Raw genomic sequence first — 21,385 nt, forward strand, 5'->3', positions numbered from 1 at the left:
CCAGCCTAGGCTGGTTTTAGCTGGTCATCCAGCCTGGTCTTAGCTGGTCAGCAGGCTGGTTTTAGAGGGGTTTTGGCCACCTTTCCAGCCTGGCCAGGCTGGTCTTAGCTGTTTTTTCCAGCAGGGTTAGCTGGTCTCCCAGCCTGTCTAGGCTGGTCAGGTTGGTCTTAGCTGGTTTAAGCTGGAAGTAGCTGGTTTTAGCTGGTGTCCCAGCCTGGTCTTAGCTGGTCATAGCTGATCAGCAGGCTGGTTTTAGAAGGGTTTTGGTCACTTTCCCAGTGTGGTCAAGCTGGTCTTAGTTGGTCAGGCTGGGACACCACCCGCTAAAACCAGCTACTTCCATCTTCCAACTTCCACCAGCTAAGACCAGCCAATCAGCTTAGCCTGGTTTTAGCTGGTCATCCAGCCTGGTCTTAGCTGGTTAGCAGGCTGGCTGGTTTTAGAGGGGGTTTGGCCACTTCCTTAGCTGGTCTGGTTGGGAAACCGACTGGAACAACCAGCTAAAATCAACTACTTCCAGCTTAAACCTGCTAAGACCAGCCAATCAGCTTAAGCTGGTTTTAGCTGGTCATCCAGTCTGGTCTTAGCTGGTCATAGCTGGTCAGCAGGCTGGTTTTAGAGGGGTTTTGCCCACTTTCCAGCTAAAACCAGCTACTTCCATCTTAAACCAGCTAAGACCAGCCAATCAGCTTAGGCTGGTTTTAGCTGGTCAACCAGCCTTGTCTTGGCTAAAACCAGGTTAAACCAGCTAAGACCAGCCAACCAGCCTAGACTAGTTTTAGCTGTTTTTTTTTCAGCAGGGAAAACCAGATACTTTCAGCTTAAACCAGCTAAGACCAGCCAATCACCATAGGCTGGTTTTAGCTGGTCATCTAGAATGGTCTTAGTTGGTCAGCAGGCTGGTTTCAGAGGGGTTTTGCCCACTTTCCAGCTAAAACCAGCCTGGCCAGGCTGGGAGACCAACTAAAACCAGCTGCTTCCAGCTAAAACCAGCTAAGACCAGCCAACCAGCCTAGACTGGTTTAGCCGTTTTTTCAGCAGGGAAAACCAGATACTTTCAGCTTAAACCAGCTAAGACCAGCCAATCACCATAGGCTGGTTTTAGCTGGTCATCTAGAATGGTCTTAGTTGGTCAGCAGGCTGGTTTTAGAGGGGTTTTGGCCACTTCCTTAGTTCGTCTGGTTGGGAAACCAACTGGAACAACCAGCTAAAATCAACTACTTCCAGCTTAAAACAGCCCATCAGCTTAGGCTGGTTTTAGCTGGTCATCCAGCCCTGGTCTTAGCTGGTCAGCAGGCTGGTTTTACAGGGGTTTTGGCCACTTCTTTAGCTGGTCAGGCTGGGAACCCAGCTGGAAAAACGAGCTAAAATCAACTACTTCCAGCTTAAACCAGCTAAAACCAGCCAACCAGCCTAGACTAGTTTTAGCTGTTTTTTTATCAGGGTGTTGAAAGCAGTTATTTTGAGTTTAATGCTAAATGTTTTCCTCCTATTCAATTTTGACATTGAAGGGATGCATACAAAATATTCGCACATTCAAATACAATTTTCAAGAAAAAAAAAAAAAACCTAAAACCTGGGCAAAATAAATGCAGAACATGTTCACATAGGACACTATTAACACGACTATATGCATGAAACCATTCAGAAGAATCTGGGCACAAATGGGTTAGTGGCAACTGATACATCTAAACATTCATGTGCCATTTAAGGTAAGATATCCACTCTCACAGATAAAACAACACAAGAAGCTGAATATAAACACTGCTTCTATACAAACCTGATTTTTTATTTATTATGATGTAATTACATAACTAGCATCTCGTACAAGAGTGATGTGCAGCGAGGAGACACAGCCTGAACCTGCAATCGGTTGCATTTATTATCGTGACTGATAACCAATGCACTTGAACAGTGTTTGCAGGGTTCAGACTGTGGTTTGCAGAGCGATGATGATGAAGAAGATGATGATGCTGGTGAAGGTGGGACCTCTATGTGTCTGCAAACACAAGCTGTGGGACACATGCATCAGCACAGGCGGATAAAAACAAAGACACACGCTCACACATACTCACTCACTCACACACACACACACACACGCATTGGGCCATGCAATACTCTGCGTGATGATGATGCTCCCGCTTTATTAAAGCATGAACAGCAACATGGCAGACAATACACAGAGCGCGCGAGCTGCAGGCCTTACCGTCCGTGTCTGATCAGCTGTCTCTGAGAGCTGTCTGACGACTGACACACTTTCAACACGGAGGCTGATTGATTTATTAAATAAAACCAAGAGGAAAAAAATTAACCCTTTGCGGTGCAGAAGCAGAAGCGGAAGCGGAAGTGAGGAATAGAGACACGTGCTGCGCTGTGAGCGAGAGGAGCGCGTGCTGGAGCTGCGACAGACATGAAGAGACCGAGTGAGTATATAATCTCAAACAAATGGCGTTTTTACATACTTTAACCACGCCAAAACGACTATAATCATTATATTAATAAGAAATGCTCGTTATAAGAACGTAATAAAGTATCAGAAGCCGTAAAACACGCTGAAGTAACCCACGTGTCTGTTTTGTAGAGTTGAAGAAGGCGAGCAAACGTCTATCATGCGCCAAACGCTTCAAAATACAAAAGAAGGTGAGAGGTTTTAACTGTTTATACACAATATATAAGTGAATATAGGCTTTGGTTATAAACCGGTTGTTGTCAGTAAACTAGAACTTAATATTACTAACAAAAAAAGTACCATGCTTTTAGTTTTACCATGGTGTACATAGGAGGTTTAGTAAATACTATGATGTCTGTCTGTGTGTGATTTCAAGTACAAGAGTTTTTCATACTGCTTCAAACTACATTTTCACGAACTGTATTATAGAGGCTCATTCTGTGTCCATTCAAAAATGTAAGCCAAAATATTAAATGTCATAATTGAAAATTTATTGAGTAATCAACTATTTTGACAAATGGCAATTTTCAAGTTACAGAAGGGTAAAAATGGCTTTAGAAAGATGGCAGCTTTGTAATGTTATTTTTACACAGAGATTGGTAGTTATATTAGTAAAATCTGTTGACTTTAGCAATCTTTGTTACATTAGGTGTCAATGGTGACCATTCAAAAATCAGGAAACGGCACTTTTCAAGTTTTTCTCCAAAGTTTGCATGCTTGTAACTCAAGAAGTATTAAAGATATCTTAATTCCCTTAAAGATATTGGGTCTTGACAAACTGTCCTTTTGACATGTTTATTTTTTATGCCCTATGAGGTTCGGTTCCAGAGATATTGGAACTTCAATATGGCTTCAGAAGTAAAACGTTAAAATGTACACAAAAACCAAATGTGGGTCACTTTGCAAAAAAACAGAATGATGAGTTGATTTTTCTTATCAGAATAGTGAGATATGACCCTTAAAAATTGTGAGAATAAAGTCATAATTTTACCTCAAAATCTTAAATGTAGCGTTTTTAAATTATTTTATTCCATGGCTTCCATAGATTGCCACTTTAAAACTGTTGTTTTCTGCCACTAGATGGCCTCTGCCCACAAAAATGACTTCAGAAAGATGGCAGCATCATAATTATTATTTTTGCACAGAGATTACTTTATTAGTAAAATCTGTTGACTTTAGCAATCTTTGTTGCATTGTGTGTCAATGGTGACCATTCAAAAATGGGGAAACAGCACTTTTCAAAATTTTCTCCAGAGTTTGCATGCCAGTAACTCAAGATGTATTAAATATATCTTAATGCCCTTTTAGATATTGGGTCTTGACAAACTTTCCTTTTGGCATCTTTATTTTTAATGCCCTATGAGATTCGGTTCCAGAGATATTGGAGTTTCAATATGGCTCCAGGAGTAAATCATTAAAATGTACACATTTTAATTTTCAGTCAAAAACCAAATGTGAGTCACTTAAAAAAAAATGTGAGAGGAATGTGTAAAGAACAAATAATGTTAAAACTAGAAATGTATCTCGTTTCTTTCTGTCAAGACAACTGCATTGAACAAACCAGTCTGAGTGCCATAAATATTCTCTTTCCAAAGTTTGTGTGCATATAACTCAAGAACTATTAAAGATATCACAATATGATTTTAATTGTTAATAAGCTTTTCTTTTGAAATCCTAATTTTAAAACCATTTAAGGCCCCACATCATTTAGTCCCAGAAATATGGGAATCTCAATGAGGCTTCATGTGCAGATTGTTGAATGTTACACATTTTAAGTGGTTGAAAACAAAATGTTGGTCACTTTTTATACAGCTGATGCTTATTTTATTTAAAAAAACAACGAGGAAATAATGTTGAAATTAGAATTGTATCCTGTTTAAATCTAAGGTGAAAATTGTAATTTTGACCTCCCTCTACAAAATAGTGGATTACTCAGTAAATAGTTATTTATGACATTTAATATTTTGTTCCACTGTCAAGTTATGCAAAGTGGGTGAAAAGTGACTAGGAAATATTTAATGTTAAAGAACTTGTAGTATCAATAATTAATAATTTAATATATAAATATATATTTTTTAGGTTGACAGGGACAGTGTACATTAATAAAACATTCCTGTAAATGTACCAGAATTAGCCACCGGGTCTAGTTTTCATTTATAGTCCCTGGACAAGAAGTTTCAATAAATTTGTATTAGAAATACAGACTTTATTACCAGTTTTTAGTTACTTTTCGCCCACCCTGTATAAGTAGAGTATGTAGTAAAAGACATGAAAGTTAAAAGTTTGTTTTGTGTGTCTAATAATGGGAATAATTAAAAATCTACAAAAGGCATTGCAGCTTTATGATGTACTGTATGAATAAAATGATTTAAGATTTGACAGTTTACATTTAATAGTGTTTTTTACTGTTGTTTATGATTTATTTTAAGTAAGCATTCAATGGCGGCAAAGTAATTTAATTGTATAAATAGGACTTGTAAATAAGTATGCACAATTAAATATGTGATATTGGTTTATAAAATATCTCTAATATCAAGTGATATCAAACCGTAAAATGGTTACAAATGTTTTCAACCATTCAAAATTTGGGGACAGTAAGATTAAAAAAAAAAAAACAATAAAAAAAAAAAATATATATATATATATATATATATATATATATAAAATATTATTATTATTATTATTATTATTATTATTATTTATTTTCCCAGAAAGGATGCATTTCATTTAAGTGGAAGTATACACTTATGTTACAAAAGATTTCTGTTTCAAATAAATGCTCGATTTAACTCAACAATAGTTTGTGTGTCCATTGTGAGGGGAAAAAAGTTTGAATATAAACTCATAAGAATGTTGAGTTATTTTTCTTTTCATAAGAGTGAGATATAATCTCAAAATTGTGAGAATAAAATCAGAATTTTGAAATATAAACTCAGATGTACCTTTTTTGTCATTTACTGCCACCAGATTCCACCCACAAATAAAAAAAAAACATCACTGTTTTTAAATACAGAATTAAGTCTGGTATAATAGTTACTGTAAATTCAGCTTTGCAATCATGGGAATAAATTACATTTTAAAATATATTAAAATGGAAAAGTTATTTAAACCTGTAACACAATTCATACTATTACTGTATTTGTGATCAAATAAATGCATCTGTGAGTGTAAGAGACTTTTAAATATGTGATTATTTACATATTATTGTTCTGTCTGTTATTACACACTTCTTTTTCTCCATTGTAAGGTTCGGGAGCATAACCGTAAATTACGGAAAGAAGCAAAGAAGAAAGGGGTAGGCCGAGGGAAATCTAAGAAAGATATTGGAGTACCGAACAGTGCGCCTTTTAAAGAGGAAGTGCTTCGAGAAGCTGAGCAGAGAAAACAGGAGGTACAACATTACTAGAACCAAACTCCATCTTTCCATTTTACATATGGACTGCACAGTTAGTAACAGACAACATGCATATGGTACTGAAATGTACGTATTCTCACTAAACTGATGTGCTTTGTGTGTTGTTCTTAAAGCTTGAAGCTCTGAAAGAGCAAAACAAGATTGTAAAACAGCAAGAGAGAGCTGAAAAAAGAAAAAAGGAGAAAGGAGCAGCCAGTGCTGGAGACGAACCTGCGTCCAAGAAAGCTAAAAAGGTAAGAAAAGTGACTATAGAGACGTAACTCACTGGATGTAGTTACACCGCTGACTTTATTGTTCATTCACAGGTGGCCAAAGCTAAAGAAGCAAGGGCTGAAATAGTAAAAAAGAAAAGCACTAAACATTTCAAATGCCGCGAGCTGAACAAGGTAAGTGACATTCTGATAACAGCACTTAATAATATACTCAAAAAATGCTTTTCTTACTTAGATTTTGTCTCTTTTGTCTTTTTTTCGAGCCGAAATATCTAAAAATTCTTAAAACAAGAAGGATTTTCTAAACAAGTAAAAATGGTTTTGTTTTCAGAAAAAAACAAGTCAAAATTAAGTGAGTTTTTGCTTAGAACAAGCAAAATAATGCCAATGGGGCTAAGAAAAAAAAGTCTTATTTTAAATCGAAAACAAGATTGTTTAGCTTGTTCTAAGCAAAAACACACTTAATTTTGACTTGTTTTTTCTGAAAACAAGACAATGATTTTTACTCGTTTAGAAAATCCTTTGTAATTTTAAGACTTTTTAGATATTTTGGCTGGAAATGAGACAAAAAATCAGAAAAGCATCTTTTGCAGTGTGTAATGGTCTTTAACAGGACCAGAGTTGTTCTTCACAAGGTTGATAGACATTGAATTGAATTCTCGTGCAGGTGATTGAGGAATCTGATGTGATAGTGGAGGTTTTGGATGCTAGAGATCCTCTGGGCTGCCGCTGTCCTCAGCTGGAGGAAACTGTCCTGAAACATGAGGGAAAGAAGAAACTCTTGTTCATATTGAACAAAATAGGTAGAGAGCAGTTTGCATTGCCGTACGCTTCAAGTCAACCAGTTATCAAGATTTTGAAAATAAATTGGATATTAAAGTCTGTTTTTATATTTTAGATCTCGTTCCTAAAGATAACGTCGAGAAATGGCTGCGGTATCTTGAAGCTGAGTGTCCAACTTTTCTCTTCAAAGCATCAATGCAGCTACAGGACAGAACTGTGGTATGTATATGTGAATCCACAATGCAGTGCATTCCCAAATTAAACAGCATATGCAATTAAAAAAAAAAAGTTTGGTGGGACATTTGATCTATCCAAAAATGATTGAATACTATTATTTTAACGTTTGGGGTTGGTAAGATTTTTTTATGTTTTGGTTAGAAATCAATTGCATATCAATGCTGCATATATTTGAACAAAAAATAAAAACAGTACTATTGTGAAATATTATTACAGTATAAATTCATTCCTGTGACCAAAGCTTTATAGCATCATTACTTAAGTCTTTAATGTCACATGATTCTTCAGAAATCATTCTAATATGCTGATTTGCTGCTCAAAAAAATATTTCTGATTATCAACGTTGAAAACCGCTGCGCTTCTTAATACATCACATGAAAACTACTACATTTTTTTTTTTTCAGGATTCTTTGACAAATAGAAAGTTCAAAACACAGCATTTATTCAAAATAGAAATCTTTTGTAAAATTATGAATTTCTTTAGCAAGGAGACATTTAATTGACAATGAAGACAAGTATTCATTTCATGAGGGGGGGAAAGAACTTTATTTGTAAGGTTTTGTAATATGTCACATATTTCCTGATGTGTCATGGTTGATAGGACTCATATAATAGAATTCGATTACCGAAAAACTGTTTTGAACATGGAAATTGATTAAAATATAAGTAACAGGCAGGATGTACATTAAATGTACATCTTAAGACCTCTTTAAAAAAAAAAGCAGATCACAGATAATATATATTTTGTCTATAGCCTATAAAACAGCTTTGTAAATAGTAAGATTTCAATACATAAGGATTCTGAATGGGATTTTTTTGCCATTAAGTGACTTGAGACTCAAGTCCACAGACTCAAGACTTGACTCAGACTCTAGACTTGACTTAGACTCCAGGTTAAAGTCTTCAGACTTGACTCAGACTCTAGACTTGACTCAGACTCCAGGTCAAAGACTTCAGACTTGACCTGACTTAGACTCGACTCAGATTCTAGACTTGACTCAGACTCTAGACTTGACTCTGACTCCAGGTTAAAGACTCTAGACTTGACTCTTGACTCCAGGTTAAAAACTTCAGACTTGACTCAGACTATAGACTTGACTCAGACTCCAGACTAGTCTCAGACTCCAGGTTAAAGACTTCAGGCTTGACTCAGACTATAGACTTGACTCAGACTATAGACTTGACTCAGACTCCAGGTCAGAGACTTCAGACTAGTCTCAGACTCCAGGTTAAAGACTTCAGACTTGACTCAGACTATAGACTTGACTCAGACTCCAGGTCAGAGACTTCAGACTAGTCTCAGACTCCAGGTTAAAGACTTCAGGCTTGACTCAGACTATAGACTTGACTCAGACTCCAGGTCAGAGACTTCAGACTAGTCTCAGACTCCAGGTTAAAGACTTAAGACTTGACTTGACATAGACTTGACTCAGACTCTAGACTTGACTCAGACTCCAGGTTAAAGACTCTAGACTTGACTCTGACTATAGACTTGACTCAGACTCCAGGTCAGAGACTTCAGACTAGTCTCAGACTCCAGGTTAAAGACTTCAGGCTTGACTCAGACTATAGACTTGACTCAGACTCCAGGTCAGAGACTTCAGACTAGTCTCAGACTCCAGGTTAAAGACTTCAGGCTTGACTCTGACTATAGACTTGACTCAGACTCCAGGTCAGAGACTTCAGACTAGTCTCAGACTCCAGGTTAAAGACTTAAGACTTGACTTGACATAGACTTGACTCAGACTCTAGACTTGACTCTTGACTCCAGGTTAAAAACTTCAGACTTGACTCTGACTCCAGGTCAAAGACTTCAGACTTGACCTGACTTAGACTCGACTCAGATTCTAGACTTGACTCAGACTCCAGGTTGAAGACTCAGACTCTAGACTTGACTCTGACTCCAGGTTAAAGACTCTAGACTTGACTCTTGACTCCAGGTTAAAAACTTCAGACTTGACTCAGACTCCAGGTTAAAGACTTCAGGCTTGACTCCGACTATAGACTTGACTCAGACTCAAGGTCAAAGACTTCAGACTAGTCTCAGACTCCAGACTTGACTCAGACTCCAGGTCAGAGACTTCAGACTTGACTCAGACTCTAGACTTGACTCAGACTCCAGGTCAAAGACTTCAGACTAGTCTCAGACTCCAGGTTAAAGACTTAAGACTTGACTTGACATAGACTTGACTCAGACTCGTTAATGACTTGTGAACATCTCTGGTTTGTGGGCATTTTCACTTCTCAAAATGTTGTCTTTCTGTCTTTTATAAGCAGCAAATATCATTTATACATTTGTTTTTACCTTTATTCACATTTTTTATTTATTGCCAGTCTGCTAAGGTGGCCCTGACAGAGTGATGACCAAAGATTTAATTTTTAATAAGTTTTATAGGGGGAAAAATTGATTTCAATGCTTGGCAGATATTTTCATTTCATGATCTCTATTTTACAGCAAAAGAGGAAGCAGAGCGGGGTTAATGTTGTTCTGGATCACAGCAGAGCAGCTTCAAGTTTTGGAAGAGATAGTTTCCTACAGACGCTTACTGACTTGGCTAACAAGAAGGATCCCGAGACCATGCTTAAAGTTGGTGTTGTCGGTAAGATTTTGCATCATTTGTATGGACCATCATTTTGAATCTAAATTTTGATATTGAACCATCTCTTGATTTCAGGATTCCCTAATGTTGGAAAGGGCAGCATCATCAACAGTGTGAAAGAAGCCCGCGTGTGTCACGTTGGTGTACAGAGAGGACTGACCAGGTGAATCCTCACTCTTTTGTGTCCTTGCAGATGTGAATTTGAAGCATGATGAACTGTATTGGACTGACTACAGCATGAAGTTTTCAATCAATCCAACACTGAGCTTCATTTCCCACAATGCATTTTTGCCGCAGGGCATTGAGGTACTGCCTCAATAACATTCTTCCCTCCTCCATACAGATGTACGCAGGAAGTGCATATTACTAAGAGGTTGAAGATGATTGACAGTCCAGGGACTGTGGCGGCCCCCAGTAATCCAGGAGCTACGATGGCCCTCAGAAGTCTACAGGTGGAGGAGGAGGAGGAGAGTCCACTGGAAGCGGTCAGGACTCTGCTCAAACAGTGCAGTCAGCAGCATGTAAGGAACACCACTGCTTAAATCACAAATCTCCAGTTTTGATGTCATAAGTTAATGTCTGTTAGCTACGACGGCGTTTTAATGGCACGTTAAAAAAGATTACGAGATTAAAGTCAGCTATTTCGAGAATAAAGTCGAATACTTTGGGAATGAATGTGAAATACTCTGGGAATAAAGCCGAAATACTTTTAAAATGAAGTCGAAATACTCTTAAAATGAAGTCGAAATACTCTGGGAATAAAGTCGAAATACTCTGGGAATGAAGTCGAAATACTCTGGGAATAAAGTCGAAATACTCTGGGAATAAAGTCGAAATACTTTTAAAATGAAGTCGAAATATTTTGACTTTATTCTCAAACTATTTCGTCTTCATTCTCTAAATATTACAAGTTTAATCTCGTAATCTTGGTAGTCTCAAACCTGTATGAGTTTCTTTGTTCTGCTAAACACAGAAGAAGATATTTTGATAAATGTTGGAAACCAAACAGTTGATGATCTCCGATAACATCCACGTTATGAAAGAAAATACTATGGAAGTCAATGGAGACCATTAACCGGGGCGTCTCGGCGAGGGACGCATTTTGAAAGAGGGTTGATTTTCTCTTTAACCTCATACAATAATATCTTTTCTCATGTGTCTCTTTCAGATAATGTTACAATATAACGTCCCGGACTACAAAAACTCCTTGGAGTTCTTGACCACCTTTGCCAAGAAACGAAGCTTCCTGCAGAAAGGTGGTGTTCCAGACACACAGCTGGCAGCCGTAAAATTCCTCAGCGACTGGACTGGGTCAGTTTCAGATGACATTCATCCAACCTTCAGATGCGGAAATCACACTCGTACTCCTAGAAGTCTTCCTAAACTTTGTGATATTGTTTTAGGCCAAAACTGAGTTACCACAGCAGAGTTCCAGAGCGCCAAGGCCTCCCTTCATACCTCACCGATGCCATTGTGACTGAACTGAGGTCAGATGTGAACATGGAGGTTGTGAGGAAGGGCAATGAGAATGTTTTGAAAAGTACGTCTCAGATTGGAATAATTTGAGCAAATCAGATTGAAGTGGTGTTATTTTTTCTGCTGTGGAAATTAAACGGTGTGCTGTCCTCAGGTGTGCGATTCCCCAATCAAGCGACCAGTATAAGTTTTAACTCGAGGGGCCCCACCGCTGGCCTGCTGAATGTCAATGAGCTTCCCACAGAGACCGCAACAACACCCGAAGAAGAAGATAAGACGAAGGACATGAGCATCAACACAGAGAAGGTACTTCCTATGAGAGACTAGAGTCATTCAGTAATGCTGCTTTGTCATCAGAGAGCAGGAGACATGATGAGTTTGTTGTTCATAAAAGTCCTTGATGACCTTCTATCCAACTCTGATCTCACTCTGACTGAAAGTAAAGTATTTTTAACTATGTTAAAGATCTATTTCTCCAGCTATAGATCTTGTTCTGACCGTAGCACATTACTGTAGTGCTCTGAATTCAGTTAAATGGCTGATGGCTGAATATTGATTGGCACACTTTTTTTTTTTTTTTTTTTCAGCCTGAGGTTGAAACTCCAGTTTCAACGATGGTGACACAGATTCAAGAAACGACAAAAAAGAAAAAAGGTATGCGTTTTTTTTTATTTTTTTATTTATTATCTACACCTATGGACTTCCTCTTTATTTATTTATCTACTTAAGCTTTTTATTATTCTAATTAGACAAAAATTCTGAATGCTACTCCTCCTAGAGCTTTAGCTAGAGCCACCCAAAAGCTTATAGTTTTCCTAAAAATGAGGATTAAAACTGGGGAAAATCCCATAGACTTACATTTACAGAATGTTCAAATGATCAACACTATTCAAACTCCAACTGACAAAACTCCCACAATCCCTTGAGACTCAAACAAGCTTCCCTTCTATCAACTATTTCTAATCTATTCAAACTTCCATTCTATCTATTTAGCCTAGCCTAGCAACTACAATCATGCTAGCAACTTGTTAATAATGCTGCATACATGCTAATCAAGTAACATGTTAATTATGTTAGAAACATGCTAGCAACTTGTTACTGATAGAAACGTTTTAGAAAAGTGCTAGTAACTTGCTAATAATGTTAGAAACGTGCTAGCCACTTGCTAGTCAGCCTAGTAATATGCTAGCAACTTGCTAATCATGTTAGAAACATTTTATAAGCATGCTAGCAACTTACTAATCATGATAGAAACATGTTAGAAAAGTGCTAGCAACTTGCTAATCATGTTAGAAGCATGCTAATGGAATGCTAGTAACTTGTTAATGTTAATGACATGCTAATAATGCAATTATGGTAATTATGATAAATAACTTATGCTAGCAACTTACTAATGATAGAAACATGTTAGAAATGTGTTAGCAACTTGCTCATGACATGCTAATAATCAAGTATCATGTTAATTATGTTAGAAACATGCTAGCAACTTACTAATGATAGAAACGTTTTAGAAAAGTGCTAGCAACTTGCTAATCATGTTAGAAACGTGCTAATGAAATGCTAGTAACTTGTTAATCATGCTAGAAACATTTTGGAAACATGCTAGCAACTTACTAATGATAGAAACATGTTAGAAATGTGCTAATGACATGCTAATAATCAAGTAACATGTTAATTATGTTAGAAACATGCTAGCAACTTACTAATGATAGAAACGTTTTAGAAAAGTGCTAGCAACTTGCTAATCATGTTAGAAACGTGCTAATGAAATGCTAGTAACTTGTTAATCATGCTAGAAACATTTTGGAAACATGCTAGCAACTTACTAATGATAGAAACATGTTAGAAATGTGCTAATGACATGCTAATAATCAAGTAACATGTTAATTATGTTAGAAACATGCTAGCAACTTACTAATGATAGAAACGTTTTAGAAAAGTGCTAGCAACTTGCTAATCATGTTAGAAGCATGTTAATGAAATGCTAGTAACTTAATCATGCTAGAAACATTTTGGAAACATGCTAGCAACTTACTAATGATAGAAACGTTTTAGAAAAGTGCTAGCAACTTGCTAATCATGTTAGAAGCATGTTAATGAAATGCTAGTAACTTAATCATGCTAGAAACATTTTGGAAACATGCTAGCAACTTACTAATGATAGAAACATGTTAGAAATGTGCTAGTAACTTGCTAATCATGTTAGAAACGTGCTAGCCACTTGCTAGTCAGCCTAGTAATATGCTAGCAACTTGCAAATCATGCTAGAAACATTTTGTAAGCATGTTAGCAACTTACTAATCATGATAGAAACATGTTAGAAATGTGCTAGCAACTTGCTAACAATGCTGCATGTAAACAACTTGCTAATGACATGCTAATAATCAAGTCACGTGTTAATTATGTTAGAAACATGCTAGCAATTTACTAAAGAAGAAGAAGAAGAAAAAAAAAAGCAGTTTCATGGCCAGGAAAACATATTTATGGCTGGTAAATTTTCTCAAATCACCAAAATATGTAGTTTGTATCATGATTAAAAGCACAGATATGGCAAAAACGTTTTAGGCCCTGCTTGCAAATGTAGAAATTAAGACAAAAGTACTGTAATTTCCCTACTGTAGAATAAGGTAAAATAACACACCTGTGAAATACTCATTTTCATTTATTTTGCAGAATTGTTTTCCAATATTACTGTCGTAAGAATAATATAAAATTATTATTATCATTATATTCTAAATATACCAGTGTGAGAGTAATTTAGACTGACACACCATATCACAACTAAAGAGGATTGAGTCTCCTTTAAACCTCAAGATCAAGTCAATTCACCAGCTTTTCACTTTGTTTAGTTTGGACACTGAAACTGTATTGGAACTTTCAAAGTGCACCAGATAGATTAATTTAACTCTAAAATGTACAACATTTTCTTATGGAGCTACAGGGACGGCTGTGGGAATTCTCACCCCAAGCTGAACTCAAGTTGGCAGCCCTGTTTGAACAACTTTTTTTAAATCTAGTTTTTAATGTCTTCTGTCAGTCTCAGTTGTTTTGTCTTTTCTCTTTTATAGCCAAACCAGCTAAAAAAGTGCAGTTTGTCCCCGCCGACATCGACTTGACTTCAGCGCAGCACAACAACGACGACGCCTATGATTTCAACACAGATTTTGTGTGACATTTCTCCAGCGTGTACAGATTCATGTGGACTGAGAGGATTTGTATTGTGAAAAGGCACTCGGTTGGAGTGTGTATATTGTGATCTCTGTGTCTGTTTGTATTAGTACATAATGAAATATGTATTATTTGGTTGATTAAATAAAAGGTTAATACTCTTTCATTGCATACAAAACTTATACTGAGCTTTATTCAATACTTTTGTTAGAACAGCTTTTTTTTCTTTTATGTACAAATTGGCATATTACCCCCCTCGGGTTTAGGACAAAACCTGGCATGCTGGATAACAGCTGAAACATGGAGTGAACAAAATAGCAATAGACAAACAAAAAAAAAAAAACATGCATCCAAAGAATTGAAAACACTGAACTTGTAACAGAAAAAGTGGAAACAGAAAAGTGGTTCCTGTAGTGTCTAATACAAAAATTCAGAAATGTTAATTGTCACAGGTTTGTCTTAAGCCCTAAAACAGTCTAAAATATGTAATAATGAAATGGAAATTTTGCCAAAAAAAAAAGCAAAGAGTGGGTCCACAATTTCATTAAATAATATCTGGGATCATACCACTTGTTAATCAAAAAAATAATAATCTAGACACTTGCATTGATGTAATGTACAAAATGAAGATATTAAAAGCTGTACCATTACTGTTTTAGTGTTATTACTTTATTATTAGACCAGGAATGCTGAGGTAGTGCATTGGTGTTGAATGTTGCCTTTTGGCTGTTTTCTTCCAATGTTGGTCCCAGTAACTTGTGTTCTCTTAGGTTTCATGAAGGCCCCATATTTTTTTTTTTGCATGGCAAGAGTCCATCCATTTTTCTTGTAGCCCAAACCAGAGTTTATTTTTCCTCAGCGTGTCTCCGGATTGGGTGGAATTTACCTGTGGGATCTGGAATGTACCACTTGTCCCAAATTTCAGAAAAAGAAGAGGCTCTTCCCCATGGTTTATAATGTCCGTTCCAATGGAGAAGTTTAGCAGCCTTCACAAACTGAGGTGAATACCGATTCCCGGCTCCTGTCGCACCTAGAAACACAAATAACAACAAAAATCGGTCACTAAAGGATTTACAAAGTTGCTTTGAATTTATGAACCACATCCTTGATGATTTGCTTACCGAGGTGTCGGACGTGCCACATCGGGTCAATGTTGGAGTGGTGTTTGTAGAACACAATGAGCATAGGTGGTGTTGTGATGCTGTCTGCCAAAGTCTTACTGTAAAGGTCCTCCCTAAAACAACACAAAATTATTAACACCCCTTAAAGATGCCTAGATCTTGACTAGAGAGGGTTGGAACATTTGCCCACTGGCAAAAAAAATGATCAGTATATTGTTTTAATGGCAGGTTTATTTGAACACTAGCTGCATTTCAATTGCGCGAATTGAAAATACGCCTAATGGAAACGCGTCAATTGCGCAAAAACTTCCATATATCACAAAAAAGTTTTTACACTCGCATGAGGTGTTTTTTTCCCCAGTCATTTCGAAAAAGGAATATTTCACAGAACAGCACTGGAATTTTTTTTTTTTTTTTTTGCATTTACAAGTCATATTCGATTAAATATAGCCAAAATCCCACAAAAATCTGTTGCCATGACTTATCACAAGAAGAAAAATTGTGTTTCAGTCACAACATCCGTTAATGGAAACGCTTTGGTTTTGCAAAACTTTTTAAACGACATTTATAAAATAGTGCCAAAGTTTTGCAGAACAACAAAAAATCCAGAAAAATGCATTTTAATGAGTGAAATAAGTATTTGATCCCCTATCAATCAGCAAGATTGTTATACAGGTAACAAACTGAGATTAGGAGCATCTCTGGTCTCAAACTCAATTCCTGGTGGGCCACAGCTCTGCACATTTTCGCTCAAACTCTTCAGGATTACTAGAAACTCCAAGCAGGTGTGAGCTGGAGCTGGTTGGCCCTCCAGGAATTGAGTTTGAGGCCTCTGTCTTAAAGGGAGTGCTCCTAATCTCAGCTTGTTACCTGTATAAAAGACACCTGAAGCACTTAATCAATCAGATTCCAAACTCTCCACCATGGCCAAGACCAAAGAGCTGTCCAAGGATGTCAGAGACAAGATTGTAGACCTACACAAGGCTGGAATGAGCTACAAGACCATCGGCAAGCAGCTTGGTGAGAAGGTGACAACAGTTGGTGCAAATGGAAGAAACACAAAATAACTGTCAATCTCCTTCGGTCTGAGGCTCCATGCGAGATCTCACCTCGTGGAGTTACAATGATCATGAGAACGGTGAGGAATCAGCCCAGAACTACACGAGAGGATCTCGTCAATGATCTCAAGGCAGCTGGGACCATAGTCACCAAGAAAACAATTGGTAACACACTACACCGTGAACGAATGAAATCCTGCTCAAGAAAGCACATGTAGAGCCGTCTGAAGTTTGCCAATCAACATCTGAATGATTCAGAGGAGAACTGGGTGAAAGTGTTGTGGTCAGATGAGACCAAAATCCAGCTTTTTGGCATCAACTCAACTCGCCGTGTTTGGAGGAGGAGGAATGCTGCCTATGACCCCAAGAACACCATCCTCACCGTCAAACATGGAGCTGGAAACATTATGCTTTGGTGGTGTTTTTCTGCTAAGGGGACAGGACAACTGCACCACATCAAAGGGACATGAAGATGGGTATTCCAGCATGACAAGGACCCAAAACAAATGGCCAAGGCAACAAAGGAGTGGCTAAAGTAGAAGCACATGAAGGTCCTGGAGTGGTCTAGCCAGTCTCTAGACCTTAATCCCAAAAAAAAATCTGTGGAGGGAGCTGAAGGTTTGAGTTGCCAAACATCAGTGTCCAAACCTTAATGATTTGGAGAGGATCTGCAAAGAGTGGGACAAAATCCCTCCTGAGATGTGTGCAAACCTGCTGGACAACTACAACAAACATCTGACCTCTGTGATTGACAACAAGGGTTTTGCAATTACGTGCTAAGTCACGTTTTGCAAAGGGTTCAAATACTTATTTCACTCATTAAATTTTTTTGAAATGTGTTTTTCTGGATTTTTTTGTTGAGATTAGATTATAGTGATCATTTCTTCGTCAGTGGGCAAATGTACAAAATTAGTAGGGGATCAAATCATTTTTTCCCTCACTGTTGGTGTCTAACATCTTTTTTGAGTGAATGTTGTAGTTTCCAGTAACATAACACAGAACACAAACTAACTTAGAATTACGCTCCATCCAGAGCTCAAGCCGGCTGGTGATATTCTGCTGCTTCCACTCGGTTAAATTGGCCACAAAGACTCCAGGATTGAACGAGCATGTGTTCGCTCTCATTCCAAGCTTCTTGATCGCCTCCTTTTTGAAGTCCAGGAAACCAATATAGCTGTTCTGCAGCACAGGAAATAAATAAGGCAATCCAGGTAAATATATAAAATAGGTATGGAATACAACAAATTCTTACAGTGATAGTAAATAATCACAATATAGAAAATAAATTGGTTTATATGTTTAAAAACCATATAACTGTTTTTGGATAATGACAGAAATTGCATAATTCTTGCCAAACATCCAATTCTTCCCAGTTTATATCTTCTAGAATAAGTCCAGTACAATCAAACCTGATTTCCGGCTCCTCTGACGATGCCTTTAGAGGACGCAGAGTCACAGTCCTCTGAGAAAGCTGCCGCATGTCCCGACTTAAGACTGGTGTCGAAAAGCTCCCGAATGTCCCCTGAACCACAGAAAAGAATGCAATTAATACTTTTTATTCCTTCTTCTTACTGTATTTTATTGGAAATTGCACAGTGTCACACTATTACTACAGTAACTCTGCAGCATACTTCCACAATACTGTATGTGTTAAATATGCAGATGGCCTACTACATGAAACGTATAATGTATAGCATAAAACCAAAGGGAAAATGCAGATACAACTGTATCCCGCAACACAATTAATTTTACCTTTAACAAATTAATGGGCTTTTGAGCTTTCCATATGCAAAAAAACACCCGTTTTAATTACCAGTATAACTCAATCCCTTTCTCTGAATTAAAAATGTAACAAAAATGTATACAATATTTTTTAATGATAATGTACTTATTATATTAATAAAAAAGTAATAATTAAAAACAACTTTTTTCCCCCAGTGCAATTAGCTGTATTTGGTATACCATACCTTAAAATGACAAAACAAAAACTTTAGTGTCCGAACTTTTTTCATTCAAGAGCTACTTTTTTAAAATGTAGCTCATGAAGTGGCTGAGAGTGTTATACAATACTTTATACAGTACTTAACAATACTTAAATCTCTTAAATAATGCAACAATCCAAACTGTTATACACATTATTCTTTAAATGTGCCGGAAGTCAAATCAAGTTATGTCTAAAACCAACAAATAATAAATTAGCAGCACTATGCACTTCTTGTTTGCATTATAAAAAATACAAACTATAAAACTCTGCACTTCACCTTGTACAATTACATCATCATCCAGGTAAATGACTTTCTCTGTATCCGGGAAGAAAACTGGCAAGAAGAATCTGGCGAAGTTCAACTGAAAAGATACATACACATAGAAATGATACGTAAATGGCATTAACAAAATGGTCACTTCTATTCAAATGCAATTCATTGCGATCAATTACCGGCTTCACTGTCTCTGCTTTCTGAGGGTCATTAGAAATCTTTCCTGCGAGGAGCTTCGGATCAAATACGATTATTTTGTGTTTCATGTCAGTCTTACTCAACCACGTTCTGGAATGACAAACAATCATGTTACAGGTACAGTGCTTTGCAAAAGTATTCATACCCCTACATTTTTGTTTTGTTTTGTTTTGTTGCAGCATTTAAACTGCTTTAAATTAGTTTTTTTTTTCCACATCAATCTACACTCCCCACTCCATAATGGCATTGGCAAAGCAAAAAATAGGTTTTTAACATTTGTGCAAATTTATTAGAAATAAAAAACTGAAAAGATCCCGTCACGTCAGACCCAAAAAGACTTGAGGCTGTAAAGGTGCTTCAACTATGTACTGAGTTAAGGGTATGAACACTTATGCAATCTACTTATTTCAGTGTTTTATTTTTAATACATTTGTCAAATTTGCAAATCTGGTTTTTGCTTTGTCATTATTATGATGTATGGAGTGTAAACTGATGTGGGGAAAAACTCATTTAAAGCAGTTTAACATAATGCTGCAACAAAAAAAAAGAAAAAAAAAATGAAGGGGTATGAATACTTTTGCAAGGCACTGTAATAAAACAATTTTGTTTAATAAACAGCTGTGCTGTAATGCAATGCATTGCAACACGAGTTGTACCTAAGATGGACCACCGACTCGTTTAGTGTCACTATATTGAAGACTATATTGGCTTTGCTGTTGCGGTGGATGCTGTTCATGGCGGTGACAGCAGCTCCCAGTCTTTCCTCCGGAGCCGTGATGAGCACAGGAATCTCATCTCCTGTCCTGATGACCTTATGATCCGACAGAAAGTCAGTTTCAAAGGGCAGGATCATCCCAGGCACTGTCTCTGCAAACACAGGAACATCAGTGAAGAGGTGCATTGCACTGTGCTAAAAACTTTCAGACTTCACTAACATGAGCATATATTCATACCTGGATTCTCTTGCTTCAGAAAGTCATTAAGATTCAGCAGATTTCGATGCAAAATAATTAAAAAGGCGATGACAACCAGTACAAGTATAACCACATTCACTGGGAAAGAGAAGATATCCAACAGAGATTATGGCACACGTATAGTATGTAGTGTTAATGTGTGTTTAACTTGTATGAAATATATTCACCTCTTCGTACAGTCATGGCACTCGATCAAAAACACTTGAGAGTTTAAATTCTAAATCCAAACAAACACTAACATTAGCAAACAAATCGACACAAATGTGTTTCTAACAGAAAGCTAGATGGAATATAACACAAACAGGTTCAAATGTATAATCTCTGCATATAAGCAAAATGCATTTTGGGAAAGAAGCAACTTCCAAACTGTTAAAAACACCGGTGTAGCGTTGCAAACCTTTTTCTGTTACAATGTCTGGACTCTCTTTGGCTCCGCATCCAAAACGCCAACTCAACATCAACAAGTCCAGTTACCCTTCAGTCCTGCAAGAGAACACGCCACAGCCGAAAACACCTTTCACTGATACATAACACATACTGATAGAGCAACACACAGCTGCGAGTGAATCTTTTTAAGTGAACCAAACCGCGTATTGACTCGTCTGTTTTCCTGCTTCTGAAGACTGACAGCAGCAGCAGCCAATAGAATTCGAGTGTGGTCTGTGAAGGAGCATTCCATTGGCTTGACCTGCTAAACGAACCGCCCCCTTCACAGAACGAGCCGATTGTTTTGGAGTCTTGAATGTGACTCGGAGCAATTTGATTATTATTTTATCAAATATGTCTGCAAATGTATATGTCTGCATATAATGCTTTACGAATGTAAAGACGTTTTACCATCCCAGTAGTGCAGTTAAGAAAACGGAATGAAAATATGACAAAATTATTTGTAACTCAAAAAGTTCGCTTGTCCTATTAACGTAACGATGTAACCTTGTATAATTTTATAAAGAGTAAAAATATACAAGGATTCAAATAACTGAGATGAATAAAAATCCTTCTCTGTCTAAATGAGACTAGTATGGCAAGCCGTTTTAGCCTAAAATATTCTAAGTGTTAAAGGTGCCATAGAATGCATTGAAACAATATTTTAAATTGTTCTCTGATATCTACATAGAAGGTATATGGCATAGGAAAGGGCAAAAATTCTCCAGAAACGGTTTGTAGGGCCTGTAACTGAATTAAAGATCTTTCTAAATCAGTTCTTACTAGTAACAATTAAATTAGAGAGCTCTCTAAATGGAATTCTTACTAGTAAAAACTGAATTAGAGAGCTCTCTAATTTAAATTATTAGTAAAATTCTGTTGTAGAGCTCTGTAATTAAAAATGAATGGAAGTCAATGGAGACATGGGGCCAGTTGCATAAACTTAGTCTCTATGTTAAGACAGTGTCTTAAGAACTCGTTTGACCAGCTAGCAGATAACTAAGGGGTAA

At 37.0% G+C, this 21,385-nt stretch overlaps 3 protein-coding genes across 8 annotated transcripts in view; 1 reads left to right on the forward strand and 2 right to left on the reverse strand.

Moving 5' to 3' along the window:
- pbrm1 (polybromo 1) overlaps positions 1–2,329 on the reverse strand; it is a 49,834-nt gene extending 47,505 nt beyond the window's left edge. For 5 of the 6 annotated variants that reach the window (XM_073825675.1, XM_073825672.1, XM_073825674.1 and 2 more), the window contains exon 1: positions 2,207–2,302. The gene's annotated coding sequence lies outside the window, so the exon portion shown is untranslated. Of the gene's footprint in view, positions 1–2,206 lie in introns of all 6 variants that reach the window. The other variant, XM_073825671.1, reaches the window with a different exon arrangement.
- Positions 2,330–2,353: 24 nt separating this feature from the next.
- On the forward strand, positions 2,354–14,990 carry gnl3 (G protein nucleolar 3). Its single transcript, XM_073825676.1, has 15 exons — positions 2,354–2,423; positions 2,582–2,640; positions 5,697–5,840; positions 5,978–6,097; positions 6,170–6,250; positions 6,744–6,879; positions 6,975–7,078; positions 9,552–9,696; positions 9,772–9,859; positions 10,040–10,217; positions 10,865–11,007; positions 11,100–11,236; positions 11,327–11,478; positions 11,760–11,826; positions 14,241–14,990. The coding sequence occupies exons 1-15, from the start codon at positions 2,411–2,413 to the stop codon at positions 14,342–14,344; spliced, it is 1,671 nt and encodes a 556-aa protein (XP_073681777.1). The 5' UTR covers positions 2,354–2,410; the 3' UTR covers positions 14,345–14,990.
- Positions 14,991–15,130: 140 nt separating this feature from the next.
- On the reverse strand, positions 15,131–20,484 carry glt8d1 (glycosyltransferase 8 domain containing 1). Its single transcript, XM_073825677.1, has 10 exons — positions 20,347–20,484; positions 20,117–20,166; positions 19,929–20,027; positions 19,632–19,842; positions 18,957–19,065; positions 18,781–18,865; positions 17,929–18,041; positions 17,532–17,698; positions 15,462–15,574; positions 15,131–15,370 (listed from the first exon to the last, which is right to left on the reverse strand). The coding sequence occupies exons 2-10, from the start codon at positions 20,130–20,132 to the stop codon at positions 15,186–15,188; spliced, it is 1,098 nt and encodes a 365-aa protein (XP_073681778.1). The 5' UTR covers positions 20,133–20,166; positions 20,347–20,484; the 3' UTR covers positions 15,131–15,185.
- Positions 20,485–21,385: the final 901 nt, after the last annotated feature.

This window comes from Garra rufa, chromosome 20 (assembly GCF_049309525.1).
Source record: "Garra rufa chromosome 20, GarRuf1.0, whole genome shotgun sequence".
Classification (NCBI taxonomy): domain Eukaryota; kingdom Metazoa; phylum Chordata; class Actinopteri; order Cypriniformes; family Cyprinidae; genus Garra; species Garra rufa.

What these genes read in the sequence shown, in the direction of transcription:
- gnl3 (XM_073825676.1), top strand. An exon ending in GCTTAAAGTTGGTGTTGTCG is followed by an intron (nt 9,697 to 9,771) that starts GTAAGATTTTGC and finishes TCTTGATTTCAG; the next exon opens with GATTCCCTAATGTTGGAAAG. An exon ending in AACAGTGCAGTCAGCAGCAT is followed by an intron (nt 10,218 to 10,864) that starts GTAAGGAACACC and finishes TGTCTCTTTCAG; the next exon opens with ATAATGTTACAATATAACGT.
- glt8d1 (XM_073825677.1), bottom strand. An exon ending in TCAGAGGAGCCGGAAATCAG is followed by an intron (nt 17,699 to 17,928) that starts GTTTGATTGTAC and finishes CCTGTGCTGCAG; the next exon opens with AACAGCTATATTGGTTTCCT. An exon ending in GTGGCACGTCCGACACCTCG is followed by an intron (nt 15,371 to 15,461) that starts GTAAGCAAATCA and finishes TTGTGTTTCTAG; the next exon opens with GTGCGACAGGAGCCGGGAAT.